The sequence below is a fragment of the Thunnus albacares genome, chromosome 1 (assembly GCF_914725855.1).
Source record: "Thunnus albacares chromosome 1, fThuAlb1.1, whole genome shotgun sequence".
NCBI lineage: Eukaryota > Metazoa > Chordata > Actinopteri > Scombriformes > Scombridae > Thunnus > Thunnus albacares.
Genome location: NC_058106.1, coordinates 18,276,178 through 18,294,281, shown reverse-complemented (window position 1 = coordinate 18,294,281; position 18,104 = coordinate 18,276,178). Strand labels below are relative to the sequence as shown.

Here is an 18,104-nt window from a genome sequence, read left to right as displayed (position 1 = left end):
TCGTCTACGTATTTGCAAGCGTTTAAAGCACAATGCTCTGTGCTATAAGGCTAACTAGTGTTAGCTGTCACACTAACTGTGCATGGTGCATACACTCATCTAATTTAGCATGTTGACTTCTGGGGGCATTTTTTTGGGTTTTACTGACGTCTTTCTCTTTCTCTCTCGGCAGGACTCATCTCTCCTGGAGTGTCTGTCCCTGTCCAAGTCCCAGGGAGCGAGCCTGACATGTCTCAGTATTGGTCAAGACTACAGTAGAGAGAAGAGCTACTTCACCCTGTAACCACCCACTCCACCATCGCCCTCCGGCAGTGCTCCTCACACATACACGGCACAGGAGAGTAGAGAAGGCGAGAGAGGGTTGCGAAGAGGCAAGGACAGGAGAAGAGGAGGAGGAGGAGGAGGAAAGAGAGAGACTCTGGGAGAGCTTTGGGACGTCTGGGCTTTGTTTTTCCAGTGGGACTGTGTGCTGTTCTGTAGCTCTAGGCACATTCAAACGAGGACTTGGAAGAGGGAACATGGAAAGACAGAAAAAAAATGGACCTCTGTAAAGTGCCCGGTGTTAAATTTTTATGGAACAAAAACTTATGTTTTTTTCTATTTCCAACTTCAGTCATTGTTTCCTTTTTTCTCTGGTGTGTTAGTAAATGGCCATTTGTATGTTAATATGAAAAACCAAGATCAAGTACTGATAGATGGACTGCTAGAAAACCATGTTGGTCTTGCGTTTGTTTGAGAAAGGAGAACCTGAGAGATTCTGCCATGACTATCTTTTAATCTGCTTATATCGAGACTTTCTACCAGCCTTTGCATGGTCTCTGGACGCTGTTGCATATCATTAAAGACGAAAAGCTGGAGGGAAGACTCTTACTGTGTCAAAAAAAAAACAAAAAAAAAAAACAACAAAAACTATTTATTGGTCTTATTTCTTACGAATGGATATTAGCAGAGGAAGCTCAAACTCGATCCACCCACTGAGGCTGTGGTCTCGACTCCCCCCCCCCCCCCTCATGTTCAGATGAGCTGACTGAGCCTGCGTTTGCTGGCTTATTAGACACGGATCACTATCAACAGCTAAAAGCGTGCAAAGACAGTGCGACATGCAACACAACTTGGACCTCTGCTTTGGTGGTTGGATTGACTTCTAGATTACCACGAAGAACATTAAATGTGGAAAACAGGTGTAAAACAAAACCTGTAGTCTGTAAATGGTAGACTGCGTCTTCGATATAATCCAGTTTGTTTATGTCAAAATGTAAAGTACTTGTCTTCCCTAGAAATCTTCCAGAAAGATTTCACCAATAAAAGTTGATTTCATTTATAACCCCGAGAATATTCTATAAATGTTCCATGCATCATAAAATACATTTCTTTAGGGTCAGGTACAATTTGTCTCTTAGGTATAGTTGTATTATAGTGTCCTATGGTCAAAAAAAAAAATTTGTGCAACTAGAAATATTTAATTCCTATAATTATGATTAAACATTGCTTGACAGAGTTTTAAACTTAAGTGTTTGGCAGTTGTTTACAAGTACATATCAGATTTAATCATTGTTGATTGTAAAACAGACCAAAGCCTTTGTATTTCATCTAGTACACAATGTTTTTTTTTTTTTTTAAGATATTAGTCTTGTGTTGCAAAATTTTTGTAAACACGTTCTGTTCGATTACATTGGCTTCGAGTTTGTAAGACTGCAGTCTAACCCCGCAGTCCTTATTTATAATTGAAGACCATGGGAGGGTTTTTCTAGCATCATCTGTCATGCTCTTTTGAGTTTTGCATTTTTATTTCAGTGTGTATGTAGAACATGGACACATACTGGGTTTACGTCTGAGCAATGCTTCTGAGATAAAAACGTCTACACGCTGTCTCTTAAATATTTCAATTTAATTTTATTTAAAATGGAGCTTTCTAAATGTATTTTGTGAAAACTATAAAACATTTTGTACAGTAAAATTGTGTCTTAAAGAAAGCCTTATTGCCTGTTCAATGCTGCGTCTTATACGGTGTCAGTCTTTGCTGAACAAGTGAAGACACTTCTTAATTTTGACATTATGCATCATTGCTGCAAAGCTAAAGTGAACTTTTGTAAATCTAATGCTGACAAATGCCAGTACAAGGGCTTGTAATACACACACAACACTTCCAATTCCCACCAAACAAAGGTGTCCGCAATAACACACCTCTCTTGATGTATGGGGCTGAACCAACTCGACACCGACCACACAGCACAACACCACCACACAATGAGAAAGGTCAAGCAATTCACCATCACTGGCTCTTGTTTTAGTAGAGTTACGATGGTATGAAAAAAAAAATACAGAACCAATGAGGAGGAGGGAGCAGGGAAGAGAAAAAAAGTCATGAAATAAAGCAGTCAGTGCCTAGAGCGAGGCAGAGGAGCGATTGTGTGGCAGAGTGAGTTATTTTGCTTCACTTGCTGCCTCAGCAGGGGGGTTGTGGGTGTATGTGTGTGTGTGCGTGTGTATTTGAGGGGTGTGTTAGAGACGGACCATCTAAAAAGGAGAGGATGTCCAGGAGAGAGTGAGGTCAGGTAACATTCACACAGCATGTAACAGCACCGAATATCTTATGACTTGCTAAATTGATTAATTGAATTTACACATCTCACTCAATATTTAATAGTCCAATCAGAAGTTTGTGGATTGGAGGTTAATCAGATTTTTAAAAGAGGATTTTTTTCTTGGGCTAATGCAATTTTTCTATTCATTTAATCCAGTTTATCACACAGACAGAAGAATACTGTTTTGAGCACACAGGGTGAAGAAGAGAGAACAGGCTAGATGACTGCGCCAAGACAGAGAAGGAACATTAATAATTACAGAGAGAGAATGAAAGCGAGATTCAAAATGTAGGAAAGACTGCAAATAGTAGAGGTCTAAATAATACACAGGTTTGGGATAAAAAGGTTTAAATGTAATTCTCGCTCGGAAACGAAGTCAAGTAATATAAGTTTCTGTAAAAGTTCCTGAGAACTTTGTACTTTTTGATCTGTCTTTTAATGAGACGCAATGATTCTGACCTGGAAATCTGAATCTGATTCTCCACAGCAGCAGCACACAGAAGCTGACACTCCTCTGTTTAGTGTCAGCAGATAAATTCTGTGCTCTGTGTGTGTGTGTGTGTGTGTGTGTGTGTGTGTGTGTGTGTGTGAGAGAGAGAGAGAGAGCGAGAGAGTGCTTTAAGCAAACACAAAGGAACAATTCCCTCAACATTGGAAAGTTAGTCAATAAATGATAGCCTATATTTGTGTATCTGGTATGATAATTTCATTATGTATTCTGACATACAACATGTCTGAAGATACTGTAGGTCTGCTTTATTAAACCTAAATTTCAATTTACTTTCTTGCAGAGAGGTATAAAAATATATTATTCTTCATTTAGTAACTTGAACGGTTTAGTACTGCAATATGACAGTCATTCAACAATATAACCCCTAAGACCTCAGTCAAAGCTTCCGTAGTAAAACACATACAGCTTTAGTCAGGTATCAATAGGACACGAGCTGCAGCTGCTGAAAGGAACAATTATAAAAGCGCATTTCTCTGCACTCAGTCCCATGATTTTCTTTTTTTTGCTACAGGCCATATGAGGCTTTCAAAAGGTAGGTCTCGTAAAATGTACAAACAGCTTTTCATGTTCAGCTTATGTTATTGTTGCAAATTTTATTCAGAGAGAATGTCAGTCACTTAACAAAAAGAATATATGTAATACTGACCTATTTTTGACCTTAGCTTTTAATTTTATGTTATAAAACTCCAAACACAATAAAGTGTCATACAAAATTTTGTTGGTGAGTTTTGAGCAAAAAGTCACACAGAAAGATTTGTAAGGAAGCTGACAACCGTCCCACCAAAAACAAAACACATTTACAGTCCTGTCTGGTTTATCCTACTTATTTAATTATATTCAAAATAATTACTTGTTTTTTTAATATGAGTGAGGTTAGGGAGATGAGGCCGTCTAAAGAGGCACATTGATTTTTAAAAATTCCACAGAAGAGGAGAGAATAGTGCTTTCTCAACCTGACTGTAAAGTTTTCACTTATTGTGTGCTCAGAAGTTTAAATTAATTGATTCCCTAGTACCCTGAATTATCATTACCGCGACATTGTATAACTACATACAACCAACTGTGAGTGAGGGCAAAACACTGATAAATTCCCGTCAATTAGATAATTTTTAAAAACTAGATAATTTAATCTGGAATTTGTGCACAGCTACATGTACAATATATTTAAATTCAATGTGCATAAAGACCCTTGGTCTAGTGTGTGTAGCTAGGTTGGCATCAGTTCACTAAATTCAAAATCTACATGTATCTGCACATGGAAATAGAATAATCCTAATTCATAATAATATGCCTTGCAGAAACTGAGATTAGAAACTTTGTTGATGTCTTTAAACTTGGGAAATAATCCACTTTTTGAACTGACTGAAAAAAGTGAATTTGCACAGAGGTGACACGGAGACATGGCAAGTGTAAAAACAACCATACGAGTAGTACGGCGACATAAACAAATGCCAAAATGAATCTATTTTATTTTAATCTACCATAAAAGTGTACCCTGAATACGTCAGCTCTTCAACAACAATAACTTGGATAACAGTTTTTATCTTGACAACACAAGCTTTTGTTCACCTGTATAAGTGACCTGTGTATGTCATTTCTTTCTCATACACCCGATATAAGAGTGCTCCATTCATGCATGAAACTGTCAGGTAACACTACCCTCTCCCAACACATGTTGCAGATGGTTACCAATACTGCCAGTTTTTACAGGCAAAAATATTCAAACTGGCGTCAGCAGCAGACGGAGGAAAACTAAAATGAAATATTTAATTTTTCATGTTGTTTTTTCTGTATTTCTCCATGTCACCATTTGACCTAATTTGTTCTTTTGGGCTTGTCATGGCAAAGCAGCTCATCCAGCAAACATGCCTGATGAGGTGTGAAGCCTGCACCCAAATCCAGCTCTCCTACCCTCTGCCCACATTCCTGTTCAGCTCTCCAGCTCACTGGAGGTAGATGTCACTCACCGGCACAATCTCAGGGTCAGACGGAGGCATCTCTATTAGAACCTGAAACCAGCGAGGTAGACCAGATATCAGTCATTCATAACACACTTTCTTTACATCCTCTCACAGTCTCACCAGTAGCTAACTTTGCTTTCAGAGCTGGTGTTGAGGTGCCGTAAAGTAAAAATAAAAATTAAATGAAGAGAATTTCTGGTGCACTTTAATTTTATTTGATTTTATTTAACTTAACAAAAGCACATTTCATTTCATTGTCCTAGAAAATAAATTGTACTTTAAGACTATTGTACATAGGCCACTTGTTTTGTAAAGCAAGCCCAGAGTTTGGGAGAATGCTGCTCAGTCATTTAATGTTTGCCAAGAATGAGAATCTGTAAAGACTAAAAAATATTTCACAATTACACTTTACTTGTAAACAAAGTCTCCAGACTCATAGAGAAAAAAAAAGAAAAAAAGCGTAATCTTAAATAATCCCTTATCTTGGACTTTAATTGGGTTAAGCAGTAGTCACCCCGTCAGTTTTCTTCCCTTACCTTAATATTTTGAAACACTGTTGGGCTCAAATTCATTGCAACGAACACTGACAAAAAGTAAATCAGGGTGACAAAAACTTGACAAATAACATAATTTTAATGAGCTTCCCAAGACAACTTTGAATGTGCATTTATTAGCTGTCAGCTAGACAGGTATAGAGAGTGCACTGTGGATTCATATAAGCAAAGATGAAATGTGTCCATTATGAGGAGCGGTACTGTGGATGTTTAGATCTTCACCCCTGGCTGGGACAGTTGGCAGGTGGTAATGGCTGGCAGGGTTATTGCAGTTGACATTACGTGGGCGAGAGAACAACCTGGTCACCACGGTAAAGAGGGCAACGCTTCAGCGTTCCAGGTGTTGGTTGCCCGTGGCGACTGTGTGGGAGCTCTAGAAATCCAGGTGTTTGTTGCCGGAAGTGCCGGAGCCACAGGCTGAGGCCACCATGGCTGCTCCTGCCAGCTCCCCCCTGCTCACACGACTCACCGTCTCAGACAAGTCTGGAGGCAAATGCAGTCTCTACAGATACCAGAGAGGGAGAGAGAGAGGGAGAGAGGGAGAGGGAGAGAGAGGGCAGAGAATCAGATCGGCTCGTATGATGAAAAAAAAAAGAAAGCACTACAGTGGATCAACATACAGTAGATGTACACTTCAGTGATGTTTATTCACAGAGAGCCATGTTGGGTTGAAATTGCATTAGATGCTTCAGCACTCCCCTCAACGCTGGCAGAGTAGAGTAAACCTGCTAGCGTGTTGCTAAATGCTTCAGAGAGCTTTAGGTCTGTTACAGCTCACAGGGAATATATGTGTGTGTGTGTGTGTGTGGGAAGTAGGGGAGTTTTGAGAAGTTGCGTATGGGACACAAGAGCATGCTTTTATGACGTTAGGTGGGAGAGAATATGTATGCACACAAATGTGCATGCAAAGTCTGAATGTGTTTGCACTTGTGTTGATTACTTTACTGTGTTTGTAACACAGATGATTATGCTCTGCTAATACCAGAGTCATTAGAATCAAGTCTTTTAGCTGAGTAACTTGTTTCATAGTAAAGCTTATCTGTGGAGCAGCCCTGTGCCAACTCAAAGCACAAAGACGCTGAGAGGTTAATGAGGGCCACTCATGTAAAGCCCCCTAACACCAACACGCTAACTACTATAAAGCTTAAGAGGGGCTACACTGCTCCCTTCAGAAGTCCCAAGAAAGGCCGCCAATGGCACTCCATGAACGAAGTCTTGAAGAGGTGCTGAGAGTGTGAGAGGAGGTGAAGTATGTCCAGAGTCAAGTGTGCGCCCTACAATGGTGTTGAGTAGCGCGATGCTGGAGCGTCTATCGAGGAGGTTAAATCAGAATAAAGGCATCTTGGGTACAAGAGAAGTTAAACCCTGTAATTTGCCCCTGAAAGAATCGGCCATGACATCTGAAACCCACTGGCCTGCACTCCCACCCCACCTCACCACTCTAAATTGTCCCTGCCCACCACATCCTTACCCCCTCCAGACATGCAGCTTTTGGAGAGCCCTTCCACTCCCACAGATACTTATCTTTTTCTTAATGAGTAGGTGTTTGGGTACAGGGTTTAACAGCGTCATTACAAAGAGACAATTCAGGACTACGCAACACTCTTTACCCCTCTAGGGTAAACTACTTCCTCCCTTTGCAGTGTACTGTTTTTGCAGGGATTTAGAGCATCAAAAAACCTGAGTCTGAACTGCAGAATGTTTTCACATCACTGATGTTCATGTCTGATATGGAGCCTTGTGCTCCAGCTACTGTCGCTACCAAGTCGGAGGCGCGTCGTCCTCGAGAGGTCTCCTTTTGGTTGAACACATATCCTTTGTGTGTGTCAGAAGACCGTTTGTCAGGCAAGTAGAGGAAACAAGAGGAGCAGTCTTTATGCAGCCCAGCAGATTACCTGGAGCAGGTGACTACTGAGACACTGTGAAGGACCTATAATTTAATGTAGGGTGGTTAAGGTAAGGTTACACAGGACTTATAGGGGCAAGGACAGAAGATTCCCACTAGGAGAACAGACATGAGATACATAATGAGAATAAACTAAACTGTGTGAAACCACATGAAGAATTAGGAAGTTGTTAGAAACACGATAAATTCATTAAACTTCTCTCTGTATGTAACTCTTTCTCTGACTCTCCCTCTCTCTCCCACGTACTCCCACACAAACATCCATGCAAACTCATATATTGGCCTTGAGGGGGCCTCCAGAAGCTCTACCTCCACCCCTGCCAAACCTCACCTGTGTAACCTTTCGTGTCTTCAGCTCACTCGAGTGTGATTGAAAAAGAAAAACAATGCATTGATCAAGCCTGGACTCAGTCCTGCTTAGTGCACTGCAGCGGAAACACGGTAGAGAGAGGGGTAGGAGAAAAATCAATCACATATACATCATCCTCAGTGGGTGAGTAAAAAAAAAGACATCACACCGTTGTCTAGCTGTCACGCACCCACGGGCCTGGCTACACCGTGTCTGTTTGGCTCTGGGCTCTGTGAGCCCACTGAGCATGTGCAGAGCGAAGGTCAAAGCAATCCAGAAGTGCAGCTCAGCTCCTCTAACCTTTGAGTTCAGGGGCAGATGAGAACAATCAATGGTTACATCAAAGTTGGAGAGAGAAGCAGGCAAAACCAATTGATCGGTATGACACACGGAGAGGAAAGACAGCCTGGTAACAGTCAGCAACCATCCCGGACATCAGTGACAGCCAATATTAGAGCTGATACCAGTTATGTGTTATCTGGGCCATAATAGCTTACTTTATTCTCAGTACAGTTCCAAATAAACAACTTTTATATAAATCTCTATGACGGCCATCAAAGAAGAATATTTTAATTCATCCTCACCATGATTTTGAAATTTACACCCAAATATGATGTAAGTGCAGTGCATTTAATTCAGCTGTGATAAACCAACTGCAGGGCTGCCATGAACATTTGCATTGACACCAAATGAATGGAGGTCAGTCTAGGACTTAGACAGACATAGTAAGGGAGGCTCTCCGACGACCTGCACACTCCATGATGTAAACAAGGACATCCGGAAAACCCTCAGAGGCATAGTGGGGTGTATGTGTGTGAGAAGTCCTCTCCGCTGCCTGGCAACCTTCACGAGGGTGGAGAAAGAGGAAAAAAAACTAAGAGGGGGAGGTGGGGTGTTGGATGGGAGTGGACGGCGGGAAAATAGACCATTGGCTGTGGTGCATTGGTGGGGGGAGGAGAAGAGGGGGGGATTGTGAAAATGGATGTGTGCCACAATGTTAGTGTATGTGTGTATGTGTGTTGGAGTTGTGATGTCAGTGTTCCCTCCCTGGTGGCGGGCAGGGGTAAAGGTCTGTGGTTCTGCTCCGCTCCACAGCCAGAGGGGCTGGGGCCATGCTGGCAACAGGGTGAGGGGTGACAAAGCTCCAAACGAGCGCTAAGCACTTGAAATGAGCCCTCAGGGCCGGCCCACAGACTAGCTTTGCCTAAGAGGGTTACTAATATCACCCCACAATGGACAATTCCCTTCAGCTTACCAAACACCCCAAAGACCCGGTTCTTAAGGAATACGGTGTTTCATGCTGCTTGTTGTTCACAATCTCCACATACAGCAGTAGTTGTTCTTGGAGATCGCACCAGTGTTTCGTGTGTCAGAAAAGGCACCAAATCTCTGTTTTTAATGTTTTTATTATGCTTTGGTTATGAGTATTGCAATGTTATGTAAGTGTATAATATTCCAAGATCGAAATGGATAAATGTTTCCAACTGGAGCTTAAAACGGACCCACTCACACAAAGCAGCACCATCAAAGGCATTCCACTGGTGGTAACGGCTTGCTAATGACTGGAGTATTAGGTGCTAATTTAACGAGTCATTTCTTCCATAGAGTTTTAGCCACACTTTCAAATGGCCGTGTCACTGTACAGCTTAGAACTATGGGAAACCCAACACCTTGTTGGAACACATGACGACTGGTCTGGCTGTTCAAATCAGATTAGCTGATGTTGGAACATGCTCATGGAAGTGACACGATATTTACCATAAACACCGACTTATCACAATCATTGCTGTAATTTGGTCAGCATATTATAAGCTCTATTAAGTCAGTGAAATGAGAGAAACTGAACATTGTATCACTAAGCTGAAGTCACTACAATCACTGAAGAAATGATGACTAAGAAATCTGGCTATATGCTGTCATGCATGAATAAAAAAAATTCTATTGATGCAGAACAGCACAATAAGATTTTTTTTAAACATAGTTTGAGTGGATTTATATACCACAAGTCCAGTATTCATGGACAGTGGTCACATTAGAGGTGATACCTTTTGCCAATTCCATTTCCCTGAGCAGCACAGCTGCAGTGCAGCCACTGTAAACTAATGTGTACGTCTGTCCATGACACCAGGTCAATGTCCTCCATTTCCAGTCCCATTTCTACAACCAGCCGAGGGTCAAAATGGTAGTCGAACGTTTCACAGCTGAAATTGGTAGAAACTTCCCAGAGTTGCTGGTCTATCCAGTCACTAAACCAAGCTAAATCACCTCCCAGTGCTGTAATCCCCCACACCGATAAAATTACACTGCATTGTGTGGGAAATCATTTGCTGAATCTATAGGAACTAGTATTAACTTCAGCACACCAAAACCCACATAATGAGGTGATGTGCTTTTCTATTTGAGAAGCAAACCATCATCACATTTACGCTGGCAATTTCAGAGAATACTTCCGCTACCTAGCCAGAAAAAAAAATGCAGAAACAACCCAGCATAAATCCCATCACTTTGGTAATTCAAGCCCACCTGCACCAAACAAAAGCTGAGAAGAAGCTCTACCTTCCTCTTCTTTTGTGGTAACAAAGAGTGCAACACGATCCCTGGCCTTGCCCTAAGAATAACCTGTTGACTGGGGAAGTTTTCATCCCTCAGAGTTTGTCATTTCTAAAGTTAAAAATTCTTTCTGTTATTTATCTTCCCCATTATTTCTCACTTGGTTTTTATTGTCAAATAAATGTCGTCAATGTTTTGGACCTGCTCCTTGCAGCGCTCACTTTTGTTAACTTGTAATGTTGATGATCAAGGAATTTACACTCATACAACCAATTCAGCACCAGCCAAATTCTTAAAGAATTAAATTTTATTTAAATTAAATTTACACTGTCCTGTTGTCATGCATGCTGTTTGAAAATAGTCTATGATTAGGTGTTTTGCAAGTGAAAGAGTGGCATAAAAAGAGTGAAAGAGAGATTTGCGTCTCGAGTTTCTTTTTGGTAATTGGGTGATGGTCACCTGCTCGCCATGTCACCTGCTGCCTGATCCAGGATAATCTGAGAGGCAGACGCATCGACAGTCAGACGGACTGACAGATAGACAGATACAGACACAGGCACATCACCTCTTCTGCTTCATGGCTAATGCATCTGACAGAGTAGGCAGCAGGCAGGCAGAAGGATGAGTAAGCATTTTGAGTGTAATTATATTCCCAAACACTGAAAGAATGGGAAGGGACTAATAACTGACTGAATTTCATTAAAAGTGAGCATGTCCAAACAGGAAATTGACTAGCTGACAATATTTCAAGGTTTTTTAATACCTAATGGAATGCTTATTCCTGTTCTCTTGAATAGCTAGCTCCTCACTTACCCTTCACGCTCCATGGACTGATGTAAAACAGCATTTGATAGTATCTGTCATGTTACTAAACATGACATGCATGGGAATCAGTTAGCTCTGCGATGCTTTTGAATAACCAAATGGACAAACAAGGGCCAAAGTGTAACTGCGCTGTAACACAACAACTTGACTTGTTATCTCCGTCGTCATCATCTTCAACTGAGCCCTCCTCTGGGGGCCTCTGCTCGGGCCTGTCAAGAGCTTTGACAGGAAAAGCAGCGTGGGGCCATTTTGTCTCTTTTCAGTTCGGTTTTGTTTCTCTTTGGAGGGCAGTGTTGGTATGGACCCTGGGCGTTGTAGGGCGAGGGGGCGAGGGCACGTTGACCCTAGTGGTAGTGGGTAGTAAGGGGGGTTTAGTTGGTGTTATGGACTTGGGCACAGCCAGGCAGTGCTGGTCCACCCCTGGAGTGACATGGTGCCTGGGGAGAAAGGGAGAGGGATAGAGGGCGTAGAGTACAAACATGTCTAAGTGCTGCCTTCACTACTGATAGGCCCATAGCAAAGAGCGTGGCTGCATGGGTTATGACAGCATATCTGGGGGACCTCTTGTGCCGTCCACCCCTCAAACACACATTTTACCCCTCAAACCATGACTCTGATATAAAAGTCCTCAGGTTAAAACATCACTGACACGTTCGGTAGGAGCAGGTTTTCTAGTGCTATATAGATGCCCTGCTATGATAATCACACTTCGGAGAAATTTCTCATTTTAAAAAACAGCACTCAGCTAAACAACAATTTGAAGTGAAGGCTATAGCTTAACACAAAATTCAATTGTCTATTGGCAAAGTAGCCAATTCCTTCATTATAATTAAGATTTTAGGCCACTTTGGAGGTTTTACATTTTACCAAAATGAACATACCACAATGCAGAACAGCATGAGAAATCAAATGGCTATAAATACCATAAATATTACTACAGTGTCAGATGATGGCTTAAAGGAATAGTTTGACATTTTGGACATGGAAATATGCTATCATGTATGCACTAGGGTTGGGCGATGTCTACACAATTGGCATATGATGATGTCCACAGTGCAAAATTGCAATAGATGATGATATCGTGGGGAAAAATTACACTTATTGGATTTTTACTTGCAAAGCTTTTAGTAGTTGTCATCAACACGAGTACTTCACGTGGTTCACCGTCTCAGACAGATCATTGACAGCAAAATGCAAAACACAGTAGACACTGTTTATTTATGTTATTTACCTAATTTATGTCCACTCTTTTCATTTCAGCTCAAAGTGTCTACTGCATTTTGCTGTCAATTATGGTCGCGCTAAGTTTCTCCCCTCTTACTGTTTCACTATGGGCGGGGCTGAGCACTCCATGTGTGAGTGCGTGTCCTCTCAGTGGAGCAGAGGAGAGACAGTGAACCAGGTCGACTTGACGACAACTAACTACACTTGTTGCGTTACTATAATTGCAAAAAAAGCTTTGTGAGTAAAAAACCAATAAGAGTAATTCTATCTACACAAAAGATGGACAGACGATGGGGGGACTTTTAAATCATGATGTTACGATGGTAGAGGCTCAGCGTTCGATGACTGTAACCCATCGGCGATGGACGATGGCATCGCCCATCAGCCCCACCCTAGTATGTACAGTAAATATGAAGCCAGGAAACTTAGTTTAGCTTTGCATAAAGAATGGAAACAGGGGGAAGCAACTAGCCAGGTAACAAAATGCACTTACAAGCACCTCCAAAGTTCATTAATTAACATCATATATCTTGTTTTATTCATCCATACAAAACTGAAGTATAAAAACAACAAGCTGTAGTTTTACGTGGAGTTATTTGCAGAATGCAGTGACTTCCTGGAGTCACCACTCGTTGCCTATCAACCTTATGGTAACAACAAAACAAAAAGCAAATATGTGTATATCTCAGAATGTCAAACTATTTCTTTACAATCCCTGTCCCAACTGTCTCTTTTACATCAGTCACCAAAAAATAAAAGCCAGAGCATTACCAGGGATATTTTATCATGTATTATTCATGTTTTTTTCTGTGTTGCACTCAGTCTACAAGTGCATACACCCATGTACAAAAACAGACAGACAGACATACACTGCCACTTGCCTATGCATGTGTCACACAGAGGTACAACATGAGCGCACAAAGCAAGCTTGTACAACCAGGCTTTCCTAAACCCAGTCGTCCCTCCAACAGAAAACCCTATTTCTCTCTTGTCTTTTGCACTGTGATGAGTTCACACAGTTTACAGGCATAACATTTGGCAAAGCGAAAGGTCGTCTGGAGGTTACTGTGTCATCCTGGCTAAGTGGCTGACCCCTTGGGAGGGGTGGGGGTGATCATTCTCACAGACGAATAGTCTGTTGTTGTGCAAGCAGAAGACCAGGACTGAATGGAACACATCAGAACTGGGAAGAGTAAGAGAGCCACAAGATTATGACACCATATTATCCACTGTTTTAATTATATTTCAAGTGTCGGACATGATGGCTTTAGAGCTCTCATCACAGGTCTAAACCTGATCCAGCCGCTTGTTTACTGGTAACTGTCCTGCACCTAGTTTTTTATTGCATTGTACAGCCCCAAATGGAAGACATAGCAGTCTGTTTTTTTCCTTGCTTGATGACATAAGGGGCAGACAAAAAAGGCAGCAGATATTTCATCTCTTTAAAAGTTCTATATGTAGGAATTGGAGCCTGTCCTCCCAAGCCTAAACCTAACCAGACCTTAACCACAGTGTTGTAACATCATAAAAAATCATTATTTTTTAACAGTGGTTTGTAATGGTTTTGGAAAGCGGCATATTGTGCTCCAATGGGTCGTTCTGCTGTGCATGTATGACCTATATGGTCTTTTAATTTGAGAGGACTTGTTGAAGCAATTTTCATGTATTAATCATTTTTTATTGCCAACGAGTGAACGGGTTGTAACGCAACTTAAAAAATGAGACCTCCCCTGACTTTCGCGATTGCCTGTAACAGCCTGTGGACTGATTTCTATGTGAAGGACTTGGGCTGGTTTTTCTACAAAAATCCCAAGGATGTGACATTTTTTGCGCTCTCGAGTGCCTTGCCTCTCTCCCACTAATGTCAACAAACGACTGGCACCCACCACAACAAAAACTGTGCTAACTTATCAGACTAGAAACACCCTGCAGATTTTAGCTCTCCAGTTCTGTTACCCACCAGGTTGGCTGGTGGCTAGCTGCCTAACCATGCTATCACTGTTTCTGGCTACAATACCTTTGTTTTTTGGGGGGGTTTAGATAGCTAGCTGCCTCCGGTGACCACCACACATTTCACAACAAAACTGCAGCGCGTTGTTCCTTGCTAAGCCTACCGGTGTTTCGTAAACAAGGTTGGTAAACAAAGTTGGTGGTTTGTGAGTCGGGTTTGAGTGGCTGATTAACGCATATTTTTGCAGGTTGGACGGTGCGGATTGGCTCTCATAGCAGGTTGGGTGGGTGCGGATTAAAAAACCTTGACCCGCACATCACTACCGGCCAGTGGCCACAGCACAGCAGGAGCCTCTCTGTGTTTGGTCTGTGTGTGTGTTTTGTGTGAGCGAGCATGTGTACGTACAGCGGGGGCTGAGGGGCTGACTGACAGTGAGTAAGAGATGCTTTGCTGAGGAATGGTGCAACACAACTTTAAAGATCTTTTATGTTATTACGAGAAGTGTAAGTGAGGAAAAAGGCATCACCTGCAATAGTCTCGTGTTGGTGGTTGCTGGCACTGACGGTGTGCGAGCATGCATGCAAGCGCAAGCAACAGGATGCTGACTGCAGCTCACTTAACTGCCACCGGTGTCATTAATGAGAAGGAATTGCTGATTCTTCCATATAGAACCTTTAACTCAGTAAAGGGGATGGAACAGATATTAGAACAGAGATACATTTGTGCCAAAGCACACCTGTTAATGCTTTTCACTGGGAACTGCCTGTGCAGGCTCATGTACTCAAGTTCACCCACTTGAAATCTTCAGGACCTACGCAAGCAATGATGTGCAACAGATAACTTGGATGCTATATATATATATATATATATATATATATATATATATATATATATATATATATATATATGTATGTATGTATGTATGTATGTATGTATGTATATATACATATATATATATATAAGAAAGGAAAGTAGACAGAAACTATGTAATAATTTTAACAAGACGGTAAGAAGAAGAAACTACACTTTCTCGGAAAGAAAATTCACATTCATGTCTAAGTGATGTGAAGGAGACAGTAAATGAAAAGTGAAAGCATTTGATGTTGTGACTATATAAGAAAGGTGACTGCATCTGCATGTGTGCATCTTAACTATCTATGACACATTTGTGTAAGATAATGTGCTGATGTGCTTGTAACACTTTCGGTGTCTTTGTGGGTGCCCGCATGTGTGAGAGTGTATGTATGTTTGCATGCATCCGTGTCTGTTTGTCTGCCCGGATGAATAAAGGGGGGTGGGTATAATCCATCACCAGTTGATAGTCCTCACAAAAAAGGAACCCTTTTTGCTGAGAGGACAGCCCTTGTGCGGACAAAGACCACCATACTGGGGACTTCATAGGACCCAGCTGAAAAGGTGTTGCCCAGAGTAACCCCATTCACATTAACAGGCATGCTGGCCAAAGCCAGTCATTACTGCTGACTTGGACCAGCCGGGCCACACATAGACCAGCCTAGAGCCTCTAAGGCCATTCACTCCACATCAGCCCACAGGCAAAACGCCTGAACTCTGCCACTCGGGAGCATCTAGAATTGTTACCATTCTATTCGACTGTCCATCTTGAGAGCTTCAATATAGGCAGCCTTTGAGTAAATTTATAAAAAGCATGAATATACAGTTTTAAAGGGCAAAATTTAATGTGGCGATATAGAAAATAATTGGCAATATACACTCAGTTGCCAGTATAGTAGGTATACCTAGCTAAAATGAATGCAGTCTAATACAACAGCCTGCAATAAATCCTACCTTAATCAAGGTTATAATGTCCAGTTTTTGTTGGGCTTGTTTTACAGAGGTGTTAATTCAACTCAACAGTAATTTTGGAGGCTGTAGTTTGTGGTGCTGTTGAATTGTATTGTTATATGCTGAGAGGTGTTTTCCCACTCAATAACTGATGATAAATGGGCTGGATAAAATGTATACAGTACCAGTCAAAAATTTTGGACACACTTTCTCATTCAAGTGAATGAAAGTGTGTATACACACATACACACAAACACAAACACAAACACGCACACAAACACACACAACTTCTGTCAGTTTAAATTAATACAATTCAACAGCATCACAAACTACAGCCTCCAAAATGATCAGAAATTTGAAAAAATTACAAAGCTATTTCAACAAAAGCAGAACATTATACCTTTTTTGACGTTATTGCGGGGCTGTTTTATTAGACTGCATTAGTTTTAGTTAGGTGTACCTAATAAACTGGACACAAGTGTATGTGGTGTTTAATACACCAACAGCATAACAGCTGCAACAACCTTTTCACATAAACAGTCAACAGCCCATACATACACCAAGTCACGTAAAATTAAAAGGTCATGGAATGAAAAAATATAAAGGCCCTGGATATGTCAATATATATATATATATAAACCTTCACATCCACTCACATCTGTGACACTCTGAAATGATGGTCACCTCTTTCACAGTTACACAGTGGACTGGTATAAGAGGAAGGCTGATGTGCTTTCACTTGTACTGGACATGTACTGGAATTGTTGGAGGTTGAAATGCTTCGTTACACTAATCTACTGAACCCTTAACCCAAATCTGACCTATTCACTGTCTCCCCTTTGCAAATTTACAGCACTATAGAGGAACATGCAAAAAAGGAAGAGCAAGTCAAGAGGCACAAAATAGTTAATATACATTATGACACAGCAAAATGTGTTGGATAAAAAATCTAAGTTGAATATTAGCAATTAATGTAGTTACTTGTGTAATATGAATTTAACCACTGACACACAGACACACTTCAGTCTCCTACCTCCTCCTTCTCTCTCATCCTATTTGCCCTCCACCCCCACCCCACCTCTACCTCTGCTCTCATCTCCAGAACACTCCCCTGTGGGCAGGTGGTTGTGTAAATTTAGCCACAGCTAGGTGAGGTGCTTCCTGGGTAGACTGTTGGCAAAGCCACCTTTAGGGTGTTCAAGATGTCAGAGGGAATGAGACATCACCTCGGCTGCCCTGTCAAAAAATTCACCACCTTCCATTTTCCCCATTACCCCTAGGTCCTAGAAGCACCGTGGGTGATGGGGATTCTTGTTTTGTGTTTTCTAATTTAGCCTGAAACACACCAGCCATTACCTAACCTAGAGCGCTGGCTGAGTGTTAATTGTGACGCATTACTAAAGCCATTAAAACAGTGAGCCAGGGCCTGGGGAGAATGCATGCTAAACTTAAAAATCAGAGAGACAGTGTTAAATGCATGTGATACCCTCTCTGCAAATGACCCCTATAAGAGGTGGCACTGCAGACAATGTTCGGATTTTCAAAACAATAGCAAAATGTGTGCAGATAAGTGAAAGGAAAAGACACTAGCTTTAATTTCTCCATTAAAGATTTGTTACAACAAAATTAAGAATGTTGAGTTTCCATCACAAGAGCTGTTATAAAATGTGATATTTAATGTCAAATGCCTGATGAAGACTTTTGTCACATTAGATATTTTTTAATACTTTGATTTTCCCTGAAGGTGCAAGCATGGAACATTAAATACAATAAAATAATTTGGGTTATTATTTTTGGCAAAATTCTACTGCCTTTAACAGTATATGCAAAACTACACAAAAGAAGAACTGGTTATGCAAAATTTTTCATCATCACAACTCCGATG

General features: G+C 41.3%; 2 protein-coding genes across 8 annotated transcripts in view; one reads left to right on the top strand and one right to left on the bottom strand.

Moving 5' to 3' along the window:
• Positions 1-1,957, top strand: part of pax6b (paired box 6b) — a 40,071-nt gene extending 38,114 nt beyond the window's left edge. For all 7 annotated transcript variants that reach the window (XM_044347267.1, XM_044347315.1, XM_044347295.1 and 4 more), the window contains one exon: positions 173-1,957. In XM_044347267.1, the coding sequence (XP_044203202.1) occupies positions 173-258 (86 nt within the window). In that variant the 3' untranslated portion in view covers positions 259-1,957. The remainder of the gene's footprint in view (positions 1-172) is intronic.
• A 3,304-nt stretch (positions 1,958-5,261) lies between these two features.
• Positions 5,262-18,104, bottom strand: part of elp4 (elongator acetyltransferase complex subunit 4) — a 53,380-nt gene continuing 40,537 nt past the window's right edge. The window contains exon 10 of the mRNA XM_044347233.1: positions 5,262-6,113. Coding sequence (XP_044203168.1) covers positions 5,985-6,113 — 129 coding nt within the window. The 3' untranslated portion in view covers positions 5,262-5,984. The remainder of the gene's footprint in view (positions 6,114-18,104) is intronic.